This window comes from Calidris pugnax, unplaced genomic scaffold (genome assembly GCF_001431845.1).
Source record: "Calidris pugnax isolate Ruff unplaced genomic scaffold, ASM143184v1 scaffold42, whole genome shotgun sequence".
Lineage (NCBI taxonomy): Eukaryota > Metazoa > Chordata > Aves > Charadriiformes > Scolopacidae > Calidris > Calidris pugnax.
Window position 1 is genome coordinate 15016174 of NW_015090920.1, and position 25620 is coordinate 15041793.

The 25620-nt window shown below is 37.1% G+C and overlaps 2 protein-coding genes across 5 annotated transcripts in view; one reads left to right on the forward strand and one right to left on the reverse strand.

Moving 5' to 3' along the window:
- Window positions 1-10258, reverse strand: part of SYNPO2 (synaptopodin 2) — a 90134-nt gene extending 79876 nt beyond the window's left edge. For both annotated transcript variants that reach the window (XM_014949928.1, XM_014949929.1), the window contains exon 1: window positions 10024-10258. In XM_014949928.1, coding sequence (XP_014805414.1) covers window positions 10024-10152 — 129 coding nt within the window. In that variant the 5' untranslated portion in view covers window positions 10153-10258. The remainder of the gene's footprint in view (window positions 1-10023) is intronic.
- Window positions 10259-23914: 13656 nt separating this feature from the next.
- Window positions 23915-25620, forward strand: part of SEC24D (SEC24 homolog D, COPII coat complex component) — a 57452-nt gene continuing 55746 nt past the window's right edge. For 2 of the 3 annotated variants that reach the window (XM_014949920.1, XM_014949923.1), the window contains exon 1: window positions 25420-25566. The gene's annotated coding sequence lies outside the window, so the exon portion shown is untranslated. Of the gene's footprint in view, window positions 24065-25419; window positions 25567-25620 lie in introns of those variants that run through there. The other variant, XM_014949922.1, reaches the window with a different exon arrangement.

The following is a 25620-nucleotide window of genomic DNA, read 5'->3' on the forward strand; positions in this document are numbered from 1 at the left end:
GTTCAGCTTAATGACTAATATCATTCCCCAGATATTCCTAAACATGCACAAAGCATCTAAAGGCTAACATTGGCCAACAGTAAGGATACCATGAGATAACACTTTAAAACTAACACCTTGTTTCATAAACCAATGATTTAATTTTATTATGATTTATAGTAACAAAACCCTCCAAGTTTGTGAATGTCTCATTTTATATTGATCAGCATGACATACTTAATCTACTGCCCAAAGATTTTGGTGAAATCATTCTCATTTCCTAGGTATCAAGTTTTTTTGGAAAGCCAACAATTCTGAAACTCTGGGATTTTTTTCAGTGAAGGAAGTCAAACAGCTGCTCCTCAGTAAGGATCTTGGGCATTAAATAGTATTATGTGTTAGAATTTGCTTGAAACATCCATGCTTAATGATAGTTTTTTTCTAATTTGAAGAATTTTATAAGCGGGTCTTACACTATCCATTCTGCAATATTATTTCAGTGTGCAGGAAGATCATTATGAATATATGATAATATGTAAAGATATTTATCCCCTTCAGATTATTTCCATATGCATCCTCTGTAATTAAATCAGTGTCTTATGGCAGCCAGTCTTTGAAGTGATCTCTGCAAAATAGGAAAATGTAATTTGTGGAACAAAATGCTGATCAGTTTATTCCAGCCACATCTGTTAAGCTGTAGTAGTTCAGAGATTTCTGTGATGAGAGATTTCATTCAAAGCAAAAAGTTTCCTGGATTTCTTTCAGTCCGAAGGAAGTTCACTGGTAGTGATGGGCACTATTCTAACCAAGTAACAAGGTTTGAAGGTCGAGGCATTGACCTTCAATTTTCAGTGAATTAACTGAAAATGATCCTTCAGTAGCTGTACTTGTGTATTTAAATAAAATTATTACCAAGAGAATAATAAGAGAAAACACAGTAAGAAATCCTGGCAGAGAAGACAAGGATTTAGAGAGAGAGAGAGATAATCTCTTCAGGAGCACCAGTGGTGGTGGTTGAGTAAAGCTAATAAAACTCATGACGCGATGGCCCTTGATTGCACTACATCTTCAAAACACCTGATATTATGCAGGGATAGACAACTATTATAATTACTGTTGCACAGTTCTCCATTGCAGATGTTTTCCTTCTAGAAGAAAAGCAGGTTTTCTGCCAGATCGTTAGAGCCTTTCCAAAGTGATATCAGTTAAACTGTTGAGGATGAATCTACAAAAAGATGGGTGTGCCAACGCAAGGAGTTGCCATCTGATGTGTCCAGCCAGAGCTGTGCCTGCCACAGAGGTTGTCACCCACAGCTGCCTGGCACTCCTCTCTCTTGCCTATCCCAATCTGGAGGTTTCCACTCTTCAAACCTTACAGATGGGCTGCTTGTATGATTGTTCCATAAGCTCTCAGTTAGCAAAGCCCTGGTATCTAAATTTTTTAAGAAATACCTGCTCATTTCAGCCAACACAAGCCTGTGTATTTGCAGAGTTGAAGAAAGCAAGAGGGCAGTTACAAGTAATCTCTTCAACCAGTAAACATTTGCAACTGAGAGATATGTCCATATAAATTTTCTTTGATACATTATCATTCCTTTAATAAATAGCTTCTAGTTTCTAGTAATGCCAGTCGAGTACCAATTATTATCAATCATTTCATTCTTATAAATATGCAAACTGAAATGTCTTCAACTCAAATGAGTATCTTTGTCCTTACAAAGACTTCCAACGCAGGTTGGAAATTAAATGTACAATTGCCAAATAACTTGAAAAAGCTTATATTATTTAACAAAGTTATTGGAATATTCTGAAGTCTAAGGCTTTTTGAAGGGAATGACTTTTGCTAGACACAGAAAATTGTAGCAAGTAGATCCCTAGCAAAAACTGCTACACCCTTCCCAATGAGGATTTTTATTCATGATATCTGCTTCTAATTAAATAACTGTACTATGTTATACATACTAAGGCCCAATCCTTTGCCCTTTGAAGTCAATGGCAAAGCTCCCATTGAGTTCATGGGAAAAAATGCAACTCCTTTGTTAAGGCTTCCTCTGTAGCTATTTCAACTGTTAGATTTTAAAACAAAGATTCATCTTTCCCACCTTTGCCTGCAGACAACAAACAGTTCCTGATACTCCTTGTATTAGGCACAGAGTACTAGGAAGGGGAAATTTGGTCTTACTAAATTGTGTTCCCCCGTTATTCTGCGTGTTTTTCTTTCTGTTACTGTAAGGTGCCACAAAGGACATCTGATTGTCTTGCATTATCTCTATTTTAGAAACTTTCTTGAAATTCAATACTGTAGCAATTTATGCCATACGTGTCATGTTTATGCTGTAGAGAACATATCAAATTAAACCAGCAGTATAGAAAACCATAGTTTATCTACTTTCTTCACAGTTTTGACCCATCACCAGTTCATCTGCTAATGAATTGTAATATAAAACATGCTTACAAAAACCAAAGCATCCAGCTTCCTAAATGGGACCATATTTCTAAAATACCTTCACAAAAAGGCAAGTTTATAAAATAATGATTCTACAGCTAAGCAGTCCAGTATGACATAACTCTTTTGAAACAAAGGTTACCCGTGCATTTGATGCCCCATCCCAGATGTAAGAAGGAGATATCAAATGAAGGAAACTTAGAGGATTCAAAATACATTTCTGTGGAACTAGAAAGAAGATTTTAAGACAGTGTTTCCACGCTAAACAAGAGAAGAAGATTCTGTGCTGTGCCCAGGACTGCAGCACGTGATAGAGCTCAGGGTATAAGCCCATTGGGTCTGGCGAGCTTAGAGCTAGGTTTTCATTATAATTTAGTTTCCACATCAGCAACAAATAAAGCAGCCACTTCTTCACTATTCTTGGCGCCCCACTGAGAGCAAGGTGCTGAGGTGTTTTGAAAATTTTTGGCTTTCGTGCTCAACACTGTATTATATTGGCAGATAACCAAAAAATAGCATTTTGATTTTGGTGCAAGCTGAAGTGTTTTAGTCTAAATGTGCATTAGTCTCATCCTAACATCCACACTGACTATGGACTACAGATTCTAATGAAGTAGGACAGATGGGAAAAATTATGGAAAAGGAAAAAGAAATCCACTGTGTAACTTGTGTACATTAGGTCTGAAATTTAAAACCTTCAAGCTGATATCCAGGGTTTTTTTTTACTCCCAGTTTCATTCCAGCCAACAAGCAGTGCTCGTAAGTACTGGTTGCAATCTAAATGTTATCATTTTTGTCCACAGTTAATTCCATGCACGGAATTGTTCCTCTTAAACTTGAAGCTATCTCTGCAAATCAGTCTCATTTTATGGAGTGCTAAGCGTTTAACCCATGAAATATGGTCCCTTAAAGTAGTTTCTGCTCTAAATATTTCTGTTGTAAATATGAAAAACACTGAGTTCTGTATTTGGAAAGAAGCCCTTCCATGATATGCATAAATTGCTAGCTGTATCCTCTCAAACAATCTGACACAATCCTAAAGGGCTTTGTAAACAACATTTCCTGTTGTGATATTTTAATGTGAACTTGGCCAAAAGTCTTACTATTAAATTGACATTCACAATAGGAATGCAATGGCAGAAAATACAGAACAATGGAAGATAATAATGACATGCAGTGTATTTTAAATGTTTCCAGCAAAGAAACTAAAAAAAATGAAGCTAAGCTCTATAAAAAGCAGCTAATCTAATTTAGTAGGAATACACTGTTTGGTTTTTTTAGTTTGTTTAGTTTAAATCAATATGAATTATTCCATTGAAAAGTCTCCTAGCATGGCAGTTGGAAAATTGTCTATTCAAAATAAGCACAAATGAATACTACCATGTATCCAAAGCATGCTTGTATTTGCCTAAATACTGTGGAAAGCATGCCAAAACCAGCTTGGTATGTAGTTCTGTATATCCAAAACAGGGTATACAATCATGTGCTAGTTCAGCCTGCAGTTTTTAAACAACTAGATGGGACTTTAGTACTAAACATTTCCACTGGCACAATAGCTGGAATGCAAAAGTTTGAAACTAGGAAACACAGACCCCTAATCTTTGGAAGTACATATAAACCTTTGCTGGTAAAGGTGTATGAATTTTTTTTCCTCATTATTTTTCTAGCTAACAATGACAGATTTTCAGGAACAGAGAGTGGCAGTCTATTCAGCAGCAGTCTTTAATTTGTTCCTTTGTTTTGCAAAATAAATTAAACTAGCCTCTATAAAGCCCAGCTTCTTTCCAGTTTGCCAATGGAAGTTTTGTCATTTATTTAAATAGAAGCTGAACGATGTCATCTAAACATGTACCAAAATGTATTGGTTATTAAATTGGGTCAAGGCTTGTAATGGAGTCAAAATCCTCTCCAGAAAATACAGAAGAAACCACAATAACTCCTTATGTGAAAGAATATTTAAATATGCCTCACGGAGTTTTCTGAATATCAGCAAATACCAGCTGTGTCAGATGGCCTGAAGAGTGAATTTGAGAGTAAGAGTTTGTCCAGGCTGCAAAAACAAACTATGTTTGGAAATGTATTAGCTAGCAAATTTAAACAAACAGTTTTAAATACTGTCCAAGTAAGGCAAGTTGTGTTTAAAATCATGTGGGTTAACTCTAAACTCCCCTCCTTGGTGCCAAAGTTCAACTAGCATGTTTTAAACATGGCTTGCTCTGTCTACATTAGCATGAAGTTGTATGCCAATTCTGTTTAAAATGTCAATTGATACAAATAAGAAAATATCAGCAGGGTCATGTTAGCTCAGTACTGAGCCTTCACACGATGTGCTGAGCATTTTCATTTCAAACACTAGCCTATAGTGAGATCCTATTTGACTGTGTGTTAGCAAGTATATTTTCAGAGGCAGATGCGACCAAAAGCCCCAACTCCAGCTCCAAGATGACTTGGGTCATCCGGAGATGATCTGAAACACGGAACAGTCTCTTACCTTCATCTTACTAGGAGGCTGGTGCTCCTGGGCCATCAGTGCAGAGGCAAGCAGGGGAGCAAAAAGCACCGATGGTTTATACTCATCTATGTGACTTAGCACTGAAACGAGCTAGGAACACAGGTGTAACAGTGATATTGATCATGCCTCAACTAGAATGTAGTGAGCAGAATCTCAGCTCTTCCTCACCTAGTTTTTCTGCCTGGAAATGCGAACATTTGCCAATGTAATGTTCGAGGTAAGAGAATGACAGAAGCTTGAAATCAAGTTTCCTTAAATCCAGCAGCTTTGATGTACTTTGTGGATGGAACCAAGTGCAATGTATCTCTCTCATGACAGTGACATGCATTGCCTTATCTCAGGATCAAAAGCATAACTGTGCTAACATGCCTTATCCTTTTTTTTTTTTTCCTACTAGACTAAGTGTAAAGATTAACTTGATGAAAGCCACTTAGGGTGGTTCTGCAAGTCAAGTATTTCAGATAAATGCAGGGAGAAAGTCAAACTACCCCAACAGAGCCCATCTCTGTGTACATCCAGCATTAAGTAATCATATTCAGACATCAACTTTTCATACAGTTGGTTCAGGTTGTTCCCAAGTCTTTGAGTTTCACTTTCAGTTTCAGGTTCCAATGAATCCAAAATGATGAAACTGAGACTTGAATTGAAATCTGAGCATTTTGATGGACAAGTGCACAAGTCTAAAATGACCAGGCAGCCAGTTGTTACATGTCATTACTGAGCCAAAGGTAAAACTCCTATTTGTGCAGTAGCAGCAGAAGCTATTTCAGAAATTGGCAAAATAGTCACAAACTGTATACGTTTTGCATGAAGTGTAGTTGAGGATGTTGGTTTTGAACCCTAAGTTACCAAAGTATTTTATAGGATTAATTAGGACTATAGTTAACACTTGCAAGACAATGGAAAATTGCATGATACTTGGCATGTTTGGACATAAGAAAATGCCATAGTAGAGCAAAGATTTCAGGGTGCAAAATCACATTAGTAAGAGTTTTAAAATATCCATTAACTTCTTTCAAATAACGTGACGTTTTAGAGGATAGGCATTGTGATTGTAGTTACGCACTGGTAAACTGGCAGGGTAGAAATTATAGGAAGAGAAATGTTACTATTTTATTTTAAAAATTCAGTTGAAAAATGTTGCTGAAAAAGTACGTAAAATCTGTCAGCATTAAAAAAAAATCAGTGTGTTTCTCCATATGGAATTACATATTCTTAAAGGACATAGCTTTATTATATATGTGTGTGTGTATGCGTATATGTATACATAGCGGGAATTGTTAAGTATTAGTGGAAAAAATCACAGGACTTTCTTTCAAATGCTAGTCCAGAAGATCATCCATTATTTCGTACATACAATTTTTATATAATTTAAATTAAAAATGGAAAAGAAATTTAAAAGAAAAAAAAAGCATTTTTCGTATATCTCACAGTGGAAAGACAAAGGACACAGAAGGTGTCACAGAAAGGACTTCACATGTCCCTTTGCTCATATATATCTTGAATTCTTAGCCATCTAGGGTCACTGTTGTACTGAGATTTCCAAACCGTCTCCTGCTTTGGGAAAGCTATCCTGCAGTGCAATACTGACATGATTTAGTGTCTTGGTGCATACCCAGCACCTGATACAACCATTGTGTTCCTTAGCCTTATACTCCTGATTATCTTTCTTTTTTAATAACATTCACTTATTAGATATCTTTCCTAGCACAATATGTATTTTGACACGGTATTTAAAATAGATTTTTTTTTTTTAAAGTTATTTTGGTTTATGCAGACAGTATATAGAATATACAAATTCTGTTTAACTGAAAATAATTTTTTATGAAGTATTTACATTAGTGGACATACCAAAGTAAGCTGATGGTGGAAAGCCAGGGTTGGGAGGAAGAGGAGTGTTAAACAGCTTGTAAGCCTCTACAGAAAATGAGTCAAATGTTTTCAAAACTTATGTTTTCAATAAGAGTTAAAAATGGACAAACAAAATGATACATTGTGATACTTTAAAAATAATTAATTTGTTGTAATCGCACATCTAAGAAATTATTGAAATGCCTTGAATCTAATTTAATGGTTGTAAAATTATTTACTGATGAAAATTGCCTATTTTATGTGCTGGTGAGAAAAAAAATGCTAAGATATTTCTTGGGAAGGCAAAAGGTTTGTCTCTAGCTTTCTGTTAACACTTTGCATGATAATAGAAGACAAACTTCATGCTACAGGCAAAACATTGATTTTAGTGAGAATGCTACTTGTTGCTTTAAGAGCTAGGCAACAAACAATGGGGGGAAGATTTACATAATTTTTTCTAAATGTAATAAAATAATATTTTAAAAGGCATAAAACAAACTGGTAAAAGTTGCTTCTGGCAGTGAACTGCAGTGACTTATTTCATTAACTTTAAAAACAGTAGGTTTCCTTTATCAAAAGGGTAGATGAGTGTGAATTTGGGATTTTTGTATCCTGCCACATTTTCACAGATTATCTCATTTCCCTGCATTTCACATCTGTCTTCCCTTTTGATCTGTATCACAACCACTGCTCTGCTCACGATGGGGGCCTGAGTGCGCTTCCTTCTGCAGCAGTCCAGGGCTACACCGTGCTCAGGTTGTGTCAACAACCAGGCGAGCCACCTCTCTGCAGCGTTCCCAGCTCCTGTGAGCTGAGACACCAAAACCAGAAATATACACTTCTGGCAAAATCTCCGGTGGTGTAATTTGGCGATGACCCACTGGTTCCATGGAGCTATATTAGTGTGCATCAGTGGAGAAGCTGAACCTTGAACTCTAAAAAAAAAAACAAACCCAAAGCCAAACAATTTTTTATTGTGTTTAAGAAACACAGCCTTTGGATTTTGGAGCCAGTAGGAAAAATTACTATGCATTAGTTGAGTAATTCTTTATTCTTTCATGAGTTATTAGGTTCAGTTTTCACGGGTAAGAGAATAAAAGCTGAAAACATTGCTTCTCCCAAAAAAAGGTGACATACAGTGTTGATGCAGACCCCCCACCTTGCCGTGCCTCAACCTGACCATGTTGCCTGACCTGAAGATCCAGGTCTGGGCGCCTCAGAGAGAGCCCAGGCTTCCCAGGGAGGAGGGTGAAGCCTGCTGACAGCATGAGTCCCAAAGCAAGCTGTAGCCTGTCAACTCGTAAGTTCCAGGTTTTCAGCCAGATACTAGTGTCCATTTTCAAATCTCACTGATCCTGACTAACCCTTAAGCATGGAGAAATGAATGATCTGGAACTCATAAAGCACCCAATCCACCATGTTTATAACTCTTATGTATGCTGATACGCATGTACTCTTACAAAGGGGGTTCTGAAGTATTGCATTACATGGGCCTTTTGATTGGGTTCGTTTGCAAGAAAACAAACTCATGTTTCTTTGATTTTTTTCTAAAAATGCATGTATTATTTTTCCAAATTTAGATATATTTTACTAGCTGATTTTCTACTGGAGGTAAGGCATAACTGTTACCATGTAGCTAGTTCTCAAATCCCAAATTTTAGTGGTAAAACAGAACCCAGACTTAAGTACCACAGTCTAGGATGTGAATATAAAAAAAAAAAATGTATAGACCATATTTATCAGGAAAACTAAAGCTTAATCGGAATCTTGTGTTCAAACTACTGTGCTTTTTACTTTTGGTTTTATGTAATCAAGGCCACTTGCTTTTTACCGTTACTTACAATTTTTTTAAGCTCTAGCTACAAGTTTTCACTAGATGGCAGGGTTCCACTGTTATCTATTATCAGTGGCTTTACTTGCAAAGCAACAGTTGCCCATCGGCAGGAAAAAAATTTAAACGTGTTCAAATTTTGCAAAATATAAAAAAAAGCAAAAAACTTAACAGTAATGAGAAAAATTGTAAATACACTCAATAAATCATAGCTCTATTACTGAATATGGTTAATATTATGGGCTGGAAATAATTGAAAATAATAGTGAACGATGTTCTTTTCTTGACAGAGGAACTAAAAGAACCTTCTTCTATACAATGAGGTAGACTTACTGTTTCTAAATTTAACTAAATTTAACTAATTACTATATTGACAGGTTAAGAAAGTTAGAGCTGAAGTAGCTGAACTATTGATACAAAATACTGTATCAAAGTACAAAAACCTTAACACTTAATGTACTGGTTTACCTAGCTACAAAAAGGGGATAAGATACATTTTAATCTCTCTCCCTCAATTTAACAAGGCAGAATTCATTGTATGATGATCATTCCCAGTATCATTTCAGCCAGTAATATTTTGCTGACCTCAGAGCACTGGACAAAATTTGTCCCTCTTGTCTAGGAGAACAGAACGAAGCTCCATACACTTACATAAACCTTAATAACTGGGACAAATCGTCATTGTTGCAGCAGTGGAGAAGCTGTTGCCATGGAGTGAGCACTGATTTTTAATGAAACGACTTTTTAACTATTATTTTTGCAACTTGGGGTTACCAGTTCTTATTTTTCATGTATTCTGAATTTCTACTGTCTGTTTTGCTCTCATTTTATACATGAAAATAATTTATGAAGTGTTCAGTAATTTTCAGTGTTGCTCATGAAATATAAGAGGGAATGTTTGGCATCTATTAAAGCTGCTTCTAAGACTGGATAACTTTCCAAAACCAGAGATAACTCAGTGTAATGCTTTCCAGGATACCCAAAATAGTAAGAACATTTTCTCATGATAAAGCTGTATTTATTCTATGCCTAGAGTAGAAAAAGTATCATAAATAGATGACTAAAACAGCATTTCCTAATATGAGATTCATTTTTGCAATATGCCGAGTGCATGCAAAAACATACAGCAAGTCAAATAGAAACTGAAAAGCATACATCATTTCACAATTTCAAACCTTTAACTTTTAAGGAAATGTTGGCAGTACTTGCAAGCTACCAAAAAGTAATCATTCCATTTTATTGAAACAAACATAATCAGCACCTGTAGAATCTCTGCAAAACGTGTTAGCAAATTCAAACAAGCATCCCACCAACCATTTCACTGGAAGAAGTATATATTAAACAGACTATTTTCCTCAGCCGTGTTCACAAAACACCAATAACATCTTTCTCTCGTGTTCCTACCTTGGCGATTTGCAAAGGCTGCTTTTGCTCCTTGCCACCTTGCAGTCTAAAGCCCCAAGGCGCCCCTCCGCTCATAGCAATGCAGAGATAATCCCCTGTGCCCATTTTCCCGGTGCAGTTAGGCAGCATTCATTTACAGAACATGAAAAATTTGTCTTGCAGATGTTCAGCGAGCCGGAGATTTGTCTGCCAGGCAGAGCTGGAGACCCAGAGCACCACACTGTTGCTGCTGCTGTGTACTGCACTAGCAAATGTAGTCATTCAGAAGAATGTAAGAGCTCCCTCGGATCAAGGGCACAGCCCACTCTTTCGTCAGATTTCTATGCTCAGCCCACCTTCAAAGTCAAGTAAGTAACGTTGAGGAAATGCACACAAAGAGACTCAGCCATGAGGCAAAAAAGGCTGTGTTTAAACATGACTCTCATGACAGCTAAATTAAAACAACAGCAAAAAGAAGTGTACATTTCCCAGTGACAATTTAGGGAGTAAGTTTACTTTAGTAAATGGTGCCATATGTTTTAAACTCTGACTTACCCTTTTTTTGCATTCATACTCCAAACAAAGAAGAAAGCAGAATCATGTACATCCTCTGAATTACTGATACACTTAGTTTGAACTAGGTATATGATTTTCATCTCTACTCTGTGTGCACTTTCTGCAGCACTGCAGGAAGGAAAAAAAAAAAAAAGAAGAAAAGTTTTATAATTTCCATGTCTTGGAATTGTTTCTTTCACTGGTTCTCTGTAACCTCAGTATATTTTAACATGCACTGCTATTTAGCAATGACTTAAATTATTATTGGACCCTAATAATGCCTGTTCTTATGCAGCCTGTTGCCTTTCCTACCAGAAAGGGGAAGAGGGTTAGTGGAATGAGGTATCAAATCTCTCTACTGATGCTATCAGTGGATGATTTGCATTATGTCATTAAAGCAGAACCTTACTATAAACATGGAAAAAAAAAAAAAGATTCAGTGGGAAGTTAGTTTGACAGTGCTTTACAAGACCTGGGTTCACTTCTGTTCCCCATTTCTGACTTGGGTTAATGCAGACTGTAAACAGCTGAGCTCCTGCAGGTCTAGTTGGAGTGGTTTAAGAGATGACTGTTCTTCAGCAAGGGATGAATATTCCCCTAGCTGAGTATTAACAAGTGATGGCGTAAGCACTCGCCTCAGCACAAAGTCAGTTAGCTTGGCTAAAATCACATTGCGTTTTGAATTAAGCGGTTCTATAGGAGAGCGTTCAGCAGATGGGCAGAACAGCAAGACTGTTTTCCAAAACAAACACCTCTTGCTTTGAGACCCAGGTTGCTGGGGGTTGATGTCAGATTCCCACAGCCTAAGTTCCACTGAGGTCCCTGTATGAAATGTTTTCGGTTGGCTTGTTCCAGGTCTTCAGAGATGTCAGAGCAACATTTGCATTGAAGTTACACGACTTTGCATCTACGGAGCTGGTAACTGTTGAGGCTTTACATCTCAGCCTTTGTCTTTGAAGAGCATTAGGCAAAATAGCAAAGTAGAGACAGGCTCTTCTGTTAAACCAAAATACTGCATTTGGAAAAAGTGGACAGGCTTTTAGGCACTTAAGTCCTTCATCAGTCCTCTGAAGGCACTAAGTTAACCCAAAGACTGGGTGAAGACAAGGTCCCCAGTCAAACAGAGGCAAATGTCACTCTCTAAATATCAGGATGTAATGGGAGGAAGAGTGCTTTCTTTATTGACTGTAACAGCACAGATTGCCATAAAATTAAATACTCAAGGACAAGACTATTAGAGAAGGCATACTCAGAAAGGGAATGGTCTTTAAAGGAAATTTGCTAGACAATCTCTGAGTGAAGGCGCCTCATTTGAAATAACGCAGTTCAAGGTGTCTAACTGCTTCCTATTATCTTGTGCAATGTTGATTTGTTGCTATAGCAGACAGTTTTTTAGTCTTTCCTAAGGCAGAATCTTGCTTTAGATAAAATTCTCTCCCTTCTGCTTAATGATGCACATTTTTATAGATACTTTTATGATAATAAAATTCTTAAGTATATAGCTGCAAAAAATACCTTATGAGACTCTGGTAAATACAAATTTAAAAAAATAAGGAAAACATATCACATAATTATCAGCCCTTCAAATTGTGTACATTTATGATGAAATTTATTTGATTAATTAATATTAGGGTGTTTTGAGCTTGTATTAGGGTCTCTTTTATCATTTTGGTAAAAAGGAATAGTCAAAACTGATCTCTGTTTCTGAACTTCTTCATATACTTATTTGAGGAAAAAATTAGTGAGAAACACCTCTGCATTTGGATGGTCATCTATTTGATGGGAATTTGTACTAGATATAGAAGCTTCTATCTGCTTGGGCTGTATAACAGAACTGTCTAAGATCACAAACCAGAACAATCTTATTACTCATTGCTCAGCTGAAAAAATAACCAGGACACCAGGATCTGTTTGATTTTGTTATATGAGATAGATGAAATGTCTCTGTACAGCTGCTGAAGTATCAGTAGTTGGTGTTTCTTGAAGTTAATTCCCTACCATCTATTTGACGTTCTTCAGGCAAAAAAGCAGAGAAGCACTTTACATTTGATTGTGTCATAGCAAAAGGCATAGCAAAATCATGCCAATGGTTTTGGCTAAAGTCACTGTGTAAAACAGTGAAGAAATTTCTCTTAAAAGCGAAATTAAGAGTTGTCTACAACATTGTGAGCTAGTTTTTTGGATCCTTAAAGGTGAATAGTTTAGTGTTTGTTTAATATTCTACTGGCTTCTAATATGTGAAATCTATATGGTGCTCTAGAAGTTAAATCATCTTGTGGTAGTAATGGCAAAATATCATTGGTGCCTTTAGATTTCTGCTCTCCAAAGAAAAAATCTTTTTTCTTCTGATGAGTTTGTATATGTATTGTGTAGTACTAAATACTCCAGAACAAGTTGTGAAAAGAATGTAATATTTAAAAACAAACAAACCAATCAAATCCAAAATCTTTAAACTAAGTGTAACTGCCCTGGTTTGAGGTAACCCAGTATAATGACGAAGCTTTGTGGACATTTAAACCTGGTACATTTAAACTGATATAGGCCTCTTTGCTTGAACTGGCAAGAACTGACAGAAGAACAAAGATAGGAAAAATAGCTTTTTTCCAGTCAGTTTGTTGTAGGGGGTTTATAATAACAATTCCAAACAAATTGCTGATTTTTTTTCTTCTGAGAGAGAATTTGTTTCTTGTTCCATGGTAAGAAAAACATTTGAAGTCTGTAACTAAATTATTCCCATGATCGAGAGACTCAAAACGTCCTATGTCCTAATCTAACAAATAATACTCCATAGGCATTAACAACTCCCATTTGCCTTATATGACTTTCTTAAATGCTTATGCCGCTGCATATCTTGCTTTTTAGTACAAGTCTTATCTTGTTGAACATTCTCTGCATCCTTTGGGATTTCTAAATGCTGGTCAGAAACTGGACATCATGATAAAAGTGGAGTCATTCATGGGGTTTATGACACTTTGGTCTCTGTGTTTTCTATAGCATAAATAAATTGCATAAATACTGAGATGGTTTTGGAAATCCACTGAAAAATTTAAAACTAATGGCAACCACAGCCACTTAACCACTGCCACCATCTCCATCTTTTCACTAAAATCTAAAGATCCAATTCTAGGCAACAAATGATAAAAATAACTTCATAAATTCAGCAAATTATAAAATGCCAGAACTCACCTAAAATCTATCTGTGCCCAAATACAGGTAAAGCTTTGGGTTGAACCTGATCTTCTATGATGATTTCTGTAGGAAAAAATTTCTAGATCAAACCCCTACTTGCTTATCTGCTTTCAAGAACTGCCAATTTAAAAATCTAGCATATTAGCCTTGATGAGCTATGATAAACTAAGAATATCCATACTTAGACCAAAGTGAGGCCACCTAACTTAAAATGCTGCCTTTGATAGTGAGTGGAAAATGGTTGCTTAAGGAAAAGTATAAGAATATGGGAAATGTATGGTACTTTCCTTGGGTGGCCTCCAGTGACTTCCACTCAAAAACTTCCTCAGCTGGATGCAGTTCCTCTGTACTTAGTAACAGTTATGAATTTCTCTTCCATGAATTTTGCCATGTGGTTTCCTCTTGAGCCCACATAACTTTTAGAATCTATAGCTTATGGTAGGAAGTCATCCTTAACTACATTGTGACATAAAAAAATCACCTTTTCTTCTTTTAACCTGGATCCTACAGATTTATTTGATGTCCCCCGCTTCATGGATCAGAAGAAACTATGACCAAGCAAACCCCAGATACACTTTCCAGGCACTTATTTTATATACCTCTTAAATACCCATCTCAGTCATCTTTTTTCAAGGGATGAAGAATGGAATAATTAGTCATTCTTTATACAGAAGCTGCCTCATACCTTCCATTATAGTCCTCATACCATCCTCTCTAGTTCTATATCCTTTTTCAGATGGAGGCCTGGAAAGCCACACAGTCTTCAGACTGCAAACAAAGTTGGGATTTATACAGTAACATGATGATATCATCTATTTTTTTCTCTTGTTGCAACATTGCTAACACCGGATTTGCTTTTTCAGATGCTGCTGAGTTGATGTTTTCATGGAACAATCTTTTAAGATCTTAAAACCTTGTCTGATGATAGTCAGTTCAAAGCTCATTGTTTTATTTGTGAATTAATGGATTTTTCCCCAACGTGTATCACCTTATACTTCTAAGCCATGTTATGGTATGGCTGCTTAGTTTTCTTAAAAGCCTTTGGTGAAGGAATTTGTTGAAAGCCTTTTGTAAATCCAAGATCAATCAGATCACCCTTATCCACGTGTTTTTTGATCCCCTCAAAGACTGCCTTAGGTCTGTGAGGCAGGACTTGCTTTTATGAAAACTTTTTTAACTCTTCCCAGATAAGTCATATTTATCCAGATGTCCACTGTTCCGTATTATAGTTTCCACCTATTTGTTTTGTATAGATAGCAAGCTGACAGGCTTGCTGTTTTCTGAATCTCTCTTTGAACACTTTTGGTAAAAAATGGCACTCTAATCTCAGGTAACAGTTTTGAGTCATCTATTTCAGCCTTGAATTCCTTTAAAGCTGTCTGTGGTCTTGGTGACTACTTAATTTTATTTGGCTCATCTACTGTCACTTGTCCATATATTTTCTTTTGTTACTGTAATAATAAGTTATGATTCTGAACAGTTTCACGATAAGTGGATGTATCTAAAATCTAATTTAAACCAAGTAGTTCTGTAGTTGAGTTCAGAAGACATTGTACAAATGTGAGAAGAAATAAGATGCATGTTTGTCTTTCATTCAGCAATAAGAGAAAAGCTGTCTTTTCACCTACGGTTTCCTACAATAGTATCCTTGGACAGTTGATTCTTTAAAAATGCAAACCTTTCCACCCATTCCTTAGTAATGAGGAAGAGAGAGAGGATAGAGGGAAAGGGGATATCATGATCTCTAATTTATGGGCAACATTTTACTGCTGTAAATACCCAGATGTCTGATTTCCTCCTTTTTATGCCTTTCATTTTCTTTTCCTTTCTGATTTTTTCCACATAAAATCAACATAAGCTAGTTCCCTAAAAATGCCTATTTTAACAGCCTTCCAGTAAATTCCAACTGTATCATCTGTAAACAATTTAATAAACTACCCAATTTATTGTTGGATATGATTTTAGCCAAATGAGAGAATCAGCAGGGGAAAAAAAAAAAAAAGAAAAAAAATTGGCAGTGCTTTTTTTTTGTTTACTAATAACATGGAGGCAAAAAACCCCTTGTAAAGATATATCTAGCTTAATGGAACAAAAGATAAAATCACAACCATGCCACTTAAGAAAATGTGACATACAGTCTCTTCCAATGAAGTGAAAACGGCCTCTTCTAATATATCACTTTAAATTAGATTAGTTTTTTTAAGTGGCTTCTGCAAGCTGGGTAAATGTAAGGCAACATAACATATGTTATTGTCCCACATCATTGCCTAATGACATTCCTTGTTTTGTAGTAGTACAACTGAGTAGTTGCAAAAGGTAAAAGCAATTTTTGAAGGCAAAGCTAAACATATTTCCCTCAAACCTTACAGAAGTTGAACAATTTATTTCTGCTTAATTCCTGCCCTTAATTCTTGTTCTCCGGACTTTAGAAGCAACAAGGAACACATGGAAAGGATTTTATTTTCAAAAAAGGTATAAAATGACAAAGTGAATGAAATATATTGATGGAAAGTTCAAATGCATGGCTCCAGCTAACATTCATTAAAGCTGATTGCTCTTCATTTTTTCCCATCAAATTTCTCTTGTCCTACAAGAGTCCTACAACTAGTAGAATCCAGATGTTTTGATTGCATGAGGAACTTGCAGTGCACTGAGAGCGAAAAAGGGTTTGCTGACTGAAACTACAGAGATGGAGTGGTAAAGGTATTAAAAAACAGTGATACCAAGTTCTCAGTGAAGAGAAAAGAAAGTCAAAATACATGTCCTAGATAATTATTAGCTACCTCCAAGGTGATACGGGAAAGCTCTGCCCACACTCTTCAGGGGCATGAGCAGTTCCTCACCAGTAAAGGTAAAGGCTTCAAATTTTAATCCCTAATGTGGATTATTAGGCTAGGTATGGTGCGATGGGTTGGAATTTTAGAACTAGTCCCACTTTGTTTTTTATAACAGGCATTGTTATTTGACAGGTGTGATAGATCACGCTCCCAGCATTTATATATGGTTCACTAAGAAAATAATATAAGTCAGCTGAAAATGTAAAGTTTGCCATGCCACTACCAGGAGGGTATTTCTCAGCACTTAGGTTAGCAGGTGTCATCCTAAATGCTTATAATGGTGTTATCATTATCATTTTAGGATCTATTGTGGAAAAAACAAAAACAAAAAACAGGTGAAAGAAGATACTTTCATCCAAAACAAAGACGCAAAATCTATATCCTTGAGCATTACTAATTGATAACATAATATATAGAAATTCATGTAGAGGGAATTCCCCCTTAACTCTACAATTCATCATGTTAGGATGTAGATTAATGATCAGCTCTCTAAGCATATGCTTACTAGGTGGCAATGTATTATGGACCTTCTGTAACCAAAGACCTGTCACCATTAAATACAGTGAGTAAAAATGTATGGATAACTTGAGTAAGGAGCTAAGAGTTTGCAGAAGAGAATTCTGATGTTTCTTCAGTGTTTGTCCTACCTGTTCCTATCACAGCCAGCCCCAGATACTCAGGAAATAAATACCTTCCTGAACTACTGACTGAAGAGAAATAGACATTTTTTTTCTTCCTGGACTCTCAAAGTCTTTTATGAACACTTTTTTGATTCCAGGTGTGCATACATGGTCACGCCATGTCCCAGTTGCACACTACAACAGGAACTTCCTTTCTTTTCCCCACTCCTTTGTATGGGCCAGGCAAGTTGGAAGTACGGGTGGTCTGAAAGCACCCAAGGGTCTTGGGAAAGGGGCCAGTAAGATCTATGGAAAGACAAGGATTTCAGAATGTGTCCAAGAGTCAATACGCAAAACAGCTACAAAGTCTCCTCAGGATTTTATTGTGAGGAAAAAGTAAAACACATTCACTGCAAGATTTGTGAAGATGTAAATAATATTTGTGATGCTGGAATAACTACCTCTTTCTTGTTAATCTTGCAGTAAGGTTTTGGGCTACAATTCGTGTTTCCAGGTGTTATTCCACTGCTGTTTTTACTTTTCACTGTGTTTTAGTAAGAAAGGGCTAATTTTCTCTTGGGACTTGAGGAGACTCTTAGGTGTCTATCTCCATTTCATTTTGATTCCCAGGAGATGGGATGACTACATTTTTGGCTTCAGTTGTTGGGAAAATTCTGATAAAAGCTTCTAAAGTAAAAATAAAACTATTTATGTGATATTTTCTTTCTGATTTTGGCAGGGAAGGATTGCATCACATTCTTCTTAATAGAACCTACAGGAATCAAAATTATCTTCTGTGCAAAAGCTTTTGAGTCTTGAATGGAACATGCATGTAAGTAGGTGTTGTATGTTCCTCACTTCTGCTGCATCCTGCTCTTTGAATTGTCATTAAAAAAGTGGCAGTTAAGTAACATAACACCTTTTATCTATCTGTTCATCTGAGACAGTCAGCTTTTATGATCTCCCCTCTTCCTGCTGAAAGAACCCTGTGCAAACATTTCATGCCTACTAATGGGGCTAAACAGATATACTATGCTAAACTCTCTTCCAGTATACCACAGTGAAATGAATCGAGAGTAACCATACCATATTCAATTAGAAAATGTATTTTAATCATAGCTGAGCTGTGAATTAGGCCCAAATAGTCTACTAAATTTTGAAATGATGGCTTAATGTGGAACCAAAGATTGAAGAGACCTTTAAGATTTAACATTAGTCTGCTATACTCATCTGCATCAAATTTCATGTTTTGAATTTTGTTTTCTGTTAGCTAGCATAAAAGTGATTAACTCCCTTTGACTTGCTGCTTTTAAAAAGCTGAATGACTACATGCATGGCTGCAGTCCAGCATAAAAATCAACCAGTTTTGCATTGCAGTTTAAAGCAGGTATTGTTTGTCACTTGGAAGGCTCATATAAGACTGAATTTATCAGTCCTGAAAACAAGAAGGGGAGCAGCAAAGGAACAGTTGAGTTATAATACAGTATGGGTCTCAGCAAGCTTGGCTTCTGTTTTTACACTTGCAAATTCAGATTTAATTTTTGCTCTGGGCCTGTAAAACAGGGAAAATAGCAACTAGACAGTGTAACCTTGAGAAATCTGCTTGAACTTCTGAAAATGCCCATTTGTAGGTTGATAGTTTGAATCCTCCTGTAGTACCCTGTTCTTCCCTCTTTCCTCTGTACTACTAAATAAGGTGTAAGATTTGTAAAGCAGTTTCTAACACTTGCTTTACAAATACAGTGAGATACTTTGTTCAGTGTATGCCCTGGTGAGTCTGATGGTGGTGCTTCAAGCTACAGCATCTAGCAAAAGGACAGTGCATAAAAAATTGCTGTGGCATCAAGTTATGCCTGCATAAGGCAAAGAGCATTGCTCCTTCTTGGCATCTGGATGGTTCTGTTTAGATTTTTACCAGAGAAACACTAACAACAAAGATGATACAAGGACCGCCCTGCATGAAATCTTACCCCCCATGCAAATAACTGCAATAGATTAAAAAGCAATCCAGATATCTTCATTCCTGGCTATAGGAACAAGAATTCCAACTCTCTGATAACTAATTTATTTCCAAATGGAGCAGATGATATTAGAAAAGTCTGCTCTCCAAAACCATCTCGATGTTCTACCTCTGCTGATCCTACATCCTTGACTTTTGCACTGCATCGTCTTGCTGGGAACCAGTTTCCAGACTTCTTAGCTCCTTCTCTCCTTGGTATAGGCTTCTGCTTCTAGCAATAGTCTACGGTTTAGCTGGTGTTGGCATGCATCTGCTGGATTTCCAGACAACTGCCAATGTCTGCAAATCCTGAACAAGTGCTCCACAGAGCAAAGCATGTGCTGTGACAACAAGCATGATAAAGAATTTTGCTCCTGTCCTTTGTTATTTTCATGCCAGCTGCATTTTCTAGCCCTTTGTTTGTTCTATCATTCTCAAATAATGTGATGGATTTTTAAAAATGTAATTTGATTTTCTTTGATTTAATTCTGATATTTAATTTTGTTGATGATGAGGAAGGCATCAATTAGTTAATACTACAGGAATCCAAATAGCGCAAACCCAATATTTTGAAAAGTACTCTTGTAATCAATACTGATACTTTTAAAAATGACAGAGATGCTTTACTGCTATGTGGTACCTCTATAATTTTTCCATGCTTAGGTAAAGATTCTTTACTCCTGCATTAATGGTGGTGTAAAGCAGAAGCACAGTCAATGTGAGTGCGAATGAACATAACAATATTTGCATCCTAAGTAATTTCAGGGTGATTTTGAAGATCTATTTTCTTAGGCAATAGGTTCATTTAACAGTTATGAGTATTTGTCACTACAAATGAATAGAAACCAACTTACTTGCAATATCAACTGATCAGAGAAAGAAAATATTATCATGAGTTTCAGTAGACAATCAATTACATGGAACAAATATGACTTACTAACAGTAGACTATAATCACGGTGTGCTGAATGATCACTAGCACTGGCTAAAATATACCTGCATTATTAACTGGACAAATGAAAAAAAAAGACTGTAAATTTATTCCATGTTTTCCAACGAGAAAACCACAGAAATGAATCAAATAGCTAGTTTGCCTGCTTCTTACTCAAACAGTTACTTTTTTTAAATTTAATGATAGTAAGCTTATTTGACTACTCTTATAGCAAGACTCCACTTACACATCAGAAATTTTATACATGAGCAGGAAACATAAAATGAAAGCCAATGAAGATAAAGCTACTTCAGATGTTTTTCAATGTAAAAGTGAAATATATCTAAGTTTGAGAAATTCCATACATCCAGCAAGCAAACACAGAAAGGATCCCATAACTTTCTGCTGTCCTTTCTCAGGCTGATGGCTTAATGTTTATTCACAGTGCTTTATATATCATACATTATTCATCAGATTATAATGAGAAGTTCTCATCTTTGTTTTTATGTTACAGTTTGTTATGTAGCAATTACAGCAGGGTAATCAAGTCTTGGGTTTTTTTCTTTAAGAACTGGTAGTGCAATCTTCCACCCTCATACATCTTAGACAGTACTAAATTAATTAAAAAAGATAATTGAAATTCCCCAACTGAAACATCACAGCAGTTTTCTCAGAACACCTTATCTATCTCCTGTAAATGTTCCAGATCGAGTTGCCAGAATGTTGATTTCATTAGAAAACCAAAATAGCAACAATCAGTGACAGTAAGCAGAGGAGCCTCACTGTTCACAGATATTGAAAAATCCAGAGGCTTGAACTAGCCAGAAAGTCTTTTTTAAAGGAAGCAGCCAGAATCAGTTTTCTAAAGCACATTCGCTTTTGTACTGTGTGACTTGCATAGAACTTACCATAGAGCATTCTATAATCATTTGTGGTTTACTGAGTTTCGGGAAAAGAAAAGCAGGTTTAGCTAATAGGGAACAACATAACAAGAAACCAGGACCTGGGCTTTAAGGCAACTGCCCTTTTCACACTTAAATACTCTTTCACTTGCATATCATCTTTCTTCCCTAAATATAATTTTTTTTGCTTTCCAAATATGTAAACTTTACGAACACTCCCCAAGCTAGGCAAGGAATGCCCTCTGTGGTGGTTGATTTTTGCCCTCTATTTGGGGGAGTTAGGGGCTATGAAGACAAAAGGGTCTATCATTGTGGATTTTAAAGATCACTTGCCAGTGATCTTTAAAAGGGTTGAGGCAGGGAAGGAGTGACGTGCTCCCAGTCCTTCCTCTTCTCTGCAGCATATAACAAAATGCAGCCATTTCTAGGGTGGAACAATGCAGCTGTTCAAAGCTACCAGCAACTGTACAACAACGAAATCACTCAGTTCACAGCCGGGAATAGAGAGTAATATTCAGTCTAAATGAATTTGCAGATGAATTCAGACAGGCTATAAGTTTATTAATTGGAATTGGATTTACAGTCCTTCTCATCTAAAAATATTTTGGAAACTTTAATGAGTGCAAGGCGTCCCAACCTCTTTGTGTATGATATGCTGAAAGCAACCTGAGAGGCACTGTGGAGCAGGAGGGAAAAGGGAGAATCACTTGCATGATCTGTGTGCTCAAAAATCCCTCGTTGTGTCCCAGTGGTGCCTCTGACTGGCCAGGCCGGATTTTGGTTCTGGGTACTCTTGACTCACCAACTGCTCAATTAGTCTGTTCTAGAAAAAAAAAAACAAACCAACAAACCAAAACAAACAACAAACCGGTAGGAGTTAATTCTTCCTTTATTGTGGCCACATGCATAGGTGATAGTGGATAGTCACTGTAGGAAGTATCTGTTAACACCAGTTACTTAGGAGAAAATACATATAGCAATAAATGTATGCACAGGATTTTAACATTACTATTATTTTCCCTGAGTAACAGCAGCTACATTAGTCTAATATTCTGAAAACCCTTTTCTCTCTGTTTTCATTTTATGGAGGGCAGCGTTTAAATGATGTACTCCAATTTTCTAATTGCCACTGAGATTGTTTAATGAAAAAAATAGTATTCACTTCTGTTATATCCTTATTTGTGTTTCTATTGTGCTTAGTTTTTTATATTAGAAATATAACTGAGTCACAACACAGATGTATTTCTTCTTAGTGTTCTGTTTCTTAAATATTACTTCTTTCCTTTTTCTTCATGTAGTACGTTTTAATCTGACCTCACAGTCATGCTACTTTTTTCCCAGAAAAACATAAGCCCTTTAAAATTTGATTGCTTTGTTTTTACCAGTCTTTGTTTTCATTTTAAACAAAAATGACCTCTGTAAATATTAATTTCCATTTGCTTGTAAACTGCTTTACACTAAACTGTAAACTTTTTTCCATAGATCTTAACTCTACAGTAGACAAAACATTAAAGAAGATTTTAGTGATTACATGTATGCATAAGGAAAAGAAAATAATCTTTTTATGTAAATAGCTTTTAGGACCCTTCTGATGTTGTGCGAAAGCAAACCTGTTACTTTGTCTGCAGCACATACAAATTAAATTAAAAGGAGAAAAACAGTTTCAACAAAAAAAAAGCCTTTTAACATGTAGACTCTTTGGAGTTTTATGAACTACTCCTTGTGATGAAATAGTCTTCTCTTTAAAGAACATTCCCAATATTGCCCACATCTTCACCTAGAGAATGGTTTGGAGTATATTTTGATTTTTAAAAGAAATCATATAGCAATGAACTGCAGATACTTGTCTTGTCACAGCTGTGTGTTAATACAATCAATGTTGACTGCTACAAAAGCTGTACTGTCACTATCATTGTGAGAAATATGTGCCCATAGCTCAAATGCACCATGTTGTTTTTCTGATTCTTCTTGGCAGCTTGTGCTAAGGCCGTATTTTAAGGACATCCTCTAAATGAAAAGGTTAGGTTAGGATTTAGGATTCCTGGAATTGTACATTGTCTTAATGCAATGTGCTATGAGATAAGAGACATGGAGTTCTGCACAGTTTGTCCATGAGGGGTGTTTACAGACCTGCAGTAGTAACTTCAGGGAACAGACGAATCCCAGATGATTAAAACAATAATAATAACGATAAAATAATAATATCGGTATCTGAAATATTTGAGTTAGCCTTCTACAAAGCCTGTATCGGTTCTGTATCTGATAATCTCATAAGCTGATAGATGACTATGTGTTTTCTTTGTTTCAGAAGTAATAGAAAAAATTCTAGTGAGAACATTAAAAGTGAGATTTTAGAGGCAGGGGATTTGCTATTTTATACTATAGATGAAAAAAGTATCTAGATTTAGACAAATTCTTCAATTTACTTCACGAGTACTAACTCCAAATTAGGTCTGAAATATGTGAAATCACATTAGTTTTCAGCGGCATTGGATAGGTACAACTTCAGGATAAATTGATTGTTAAGAAAGGTAATTTAGCCTACAAGATCTTCATTATTGATAATGATAGAGAAGTAACCGGTCTGGTTCTCAGATTTTGTTATAGGGTTTAATTAAAATTATTTCATTAAAATGAAGTGAGAACAGCTAGCAATCCTGCAATCTCATTTTTATGAAATTACTTTCCAGACCAGGAATGCACTTAAATCTTTAATGGTGTTTCCACATTTCTGAAATTGAAAACCTTAAATTACTTTTAATGTTATAGGTGGAAACTGTCGATAAATACTACTTGTAGCTTCAAAACATCCTGACCGTGACATGCTGTACGCCTTTTGTCTCAGTGTTCCAGGATAAAGGACAATGGAAGTGAAGCTGTATCCATGAAAAAAGAGGTGTCTTGATCCATTTCCAGAGTGGGCCTGAAACAGGGGAAGAACTGACAAAGCCAAAGCTTCTCCTTGCTATCTTTTGCTGATCTCGTCTTCCAGTTTCACTAGAGCTGATTTCAGGGAGGAGAAATCTGATAGTAAGTATTCAGTGGCCAAGGAAGTGCACGGTTCTTCAGTGCTGAATTATCCACAGCTGCTTACTGTTAATAGCCAGGAGCTAGACACAACAGCACTGGCGGGGCAGCCACCCGCCTGGCTCCACAACAAAATAGGGAATGTCCAAACTTAAAGCCATTATTTTCCTCAGTGGCATGGTATTTCAAAATAATTTTGCATAACTGAAGGTAATTATATGTATTATATCTTTTGCCATATAACCAGCAAAAGAGATAGGGACAACAGGTGAAACTGCAGCACAGCAATGATAAAGGCTTTGTTTTGCATCCTGCTTATGAAAGAGTCACTAATACTCTGCAGCCACAACCACATCCAATTTAACTGATGTTTATCACCTCATGGACTAGATTTTTCATTCTGATTAGGCAGTTGTGAGAGATTTGGAAGGTTTTAGATTTTCTCTGACATATCCGGCAGTATTGGCTCCAATAACATGCAGAAAACCAGCTTCTACCATTCAGTGGTGAATCCAGCTCTGGGTAGCAGGTATGAGGACGGGTCAAGACTTGTTCTTGGCCAGCTCTGTGTTCTGTGCTGGGCCTTATTCCGAGTCTTGCAGGTAAAAGATGCCCCTCTGCACTTTCATTTTGACATCTCTTTCAAAGGCACTGGGATTGATTTCCGGATTATTTTGTACAGGAACGAATGCTTTTGAGAGTCTTGTCTGAGGTAGCTGTTACTGAGACTTAGCACCACGTAAAACCGTTACAAAGGCTTTTCTAGAAGAAGCACTCAAAGGACAGGAAAGCCTATGAAGCCTGAATTCCAGATGCATATATGAAGGTGGCTTTGAGCCATGATTTTTTTTGGTTTTGCTAATCCTCTGCCACTTTTTTCTTTTTTACACCACAATGTTTGTTTGTTTTTTGACTGGGAGGAACAGTCACTTTATCAATACACCTTTCTCATGTCACTCCCATGTTTCTACTTTGTATAAATCAGAAAAACATTGACTCTACCCTGTAACCAAGGCAGTATTTTTAAACGTACTCGAGCAGTAACTAGAACCAGAGCATGCACACAGGTGAAGTACCTGCATCATCTTTCACTCTAGATAGTCAGGCACAATTCTACATAAATATGTATATTGCCACAGATAAAAATTTGTTTCTAGGGCACCCGTGAGGAAAAGCAACGTATTTTTTGGGCCGCGGGCCGCCTGGGCCGCGCCGCCGCTCTGCCCTCAGGCTCCCGGCCGGCAGCCGCTGAGGGCACGGCCTCGCTGCCGCCATTGCGCAGGCGCCGCCGGGGGGGCCGGGCGCGCTCCCAGCCGGGGCGCGAGGGGGGGCGGTGGCGCGCGGGCAGTGTCAGACGTGGCAGTCGGGTGAGCGCGTGTCCCCGGGCGGAGGCGCGCGCCGCCCCCCGGTAACGGTGCTAACGGCCGCCGCGCGCCCTCCGGCCGCCGCCACAGCCCACGGGTGCAACGGCGGGGATCGGGCCCCGCCAGCCGGGCAGCGCCGGGGTGAGCAGCCGCGGGGGTCGGGCGGGGGGAAGCCGGCAGGGGCAGGCGGGGGGG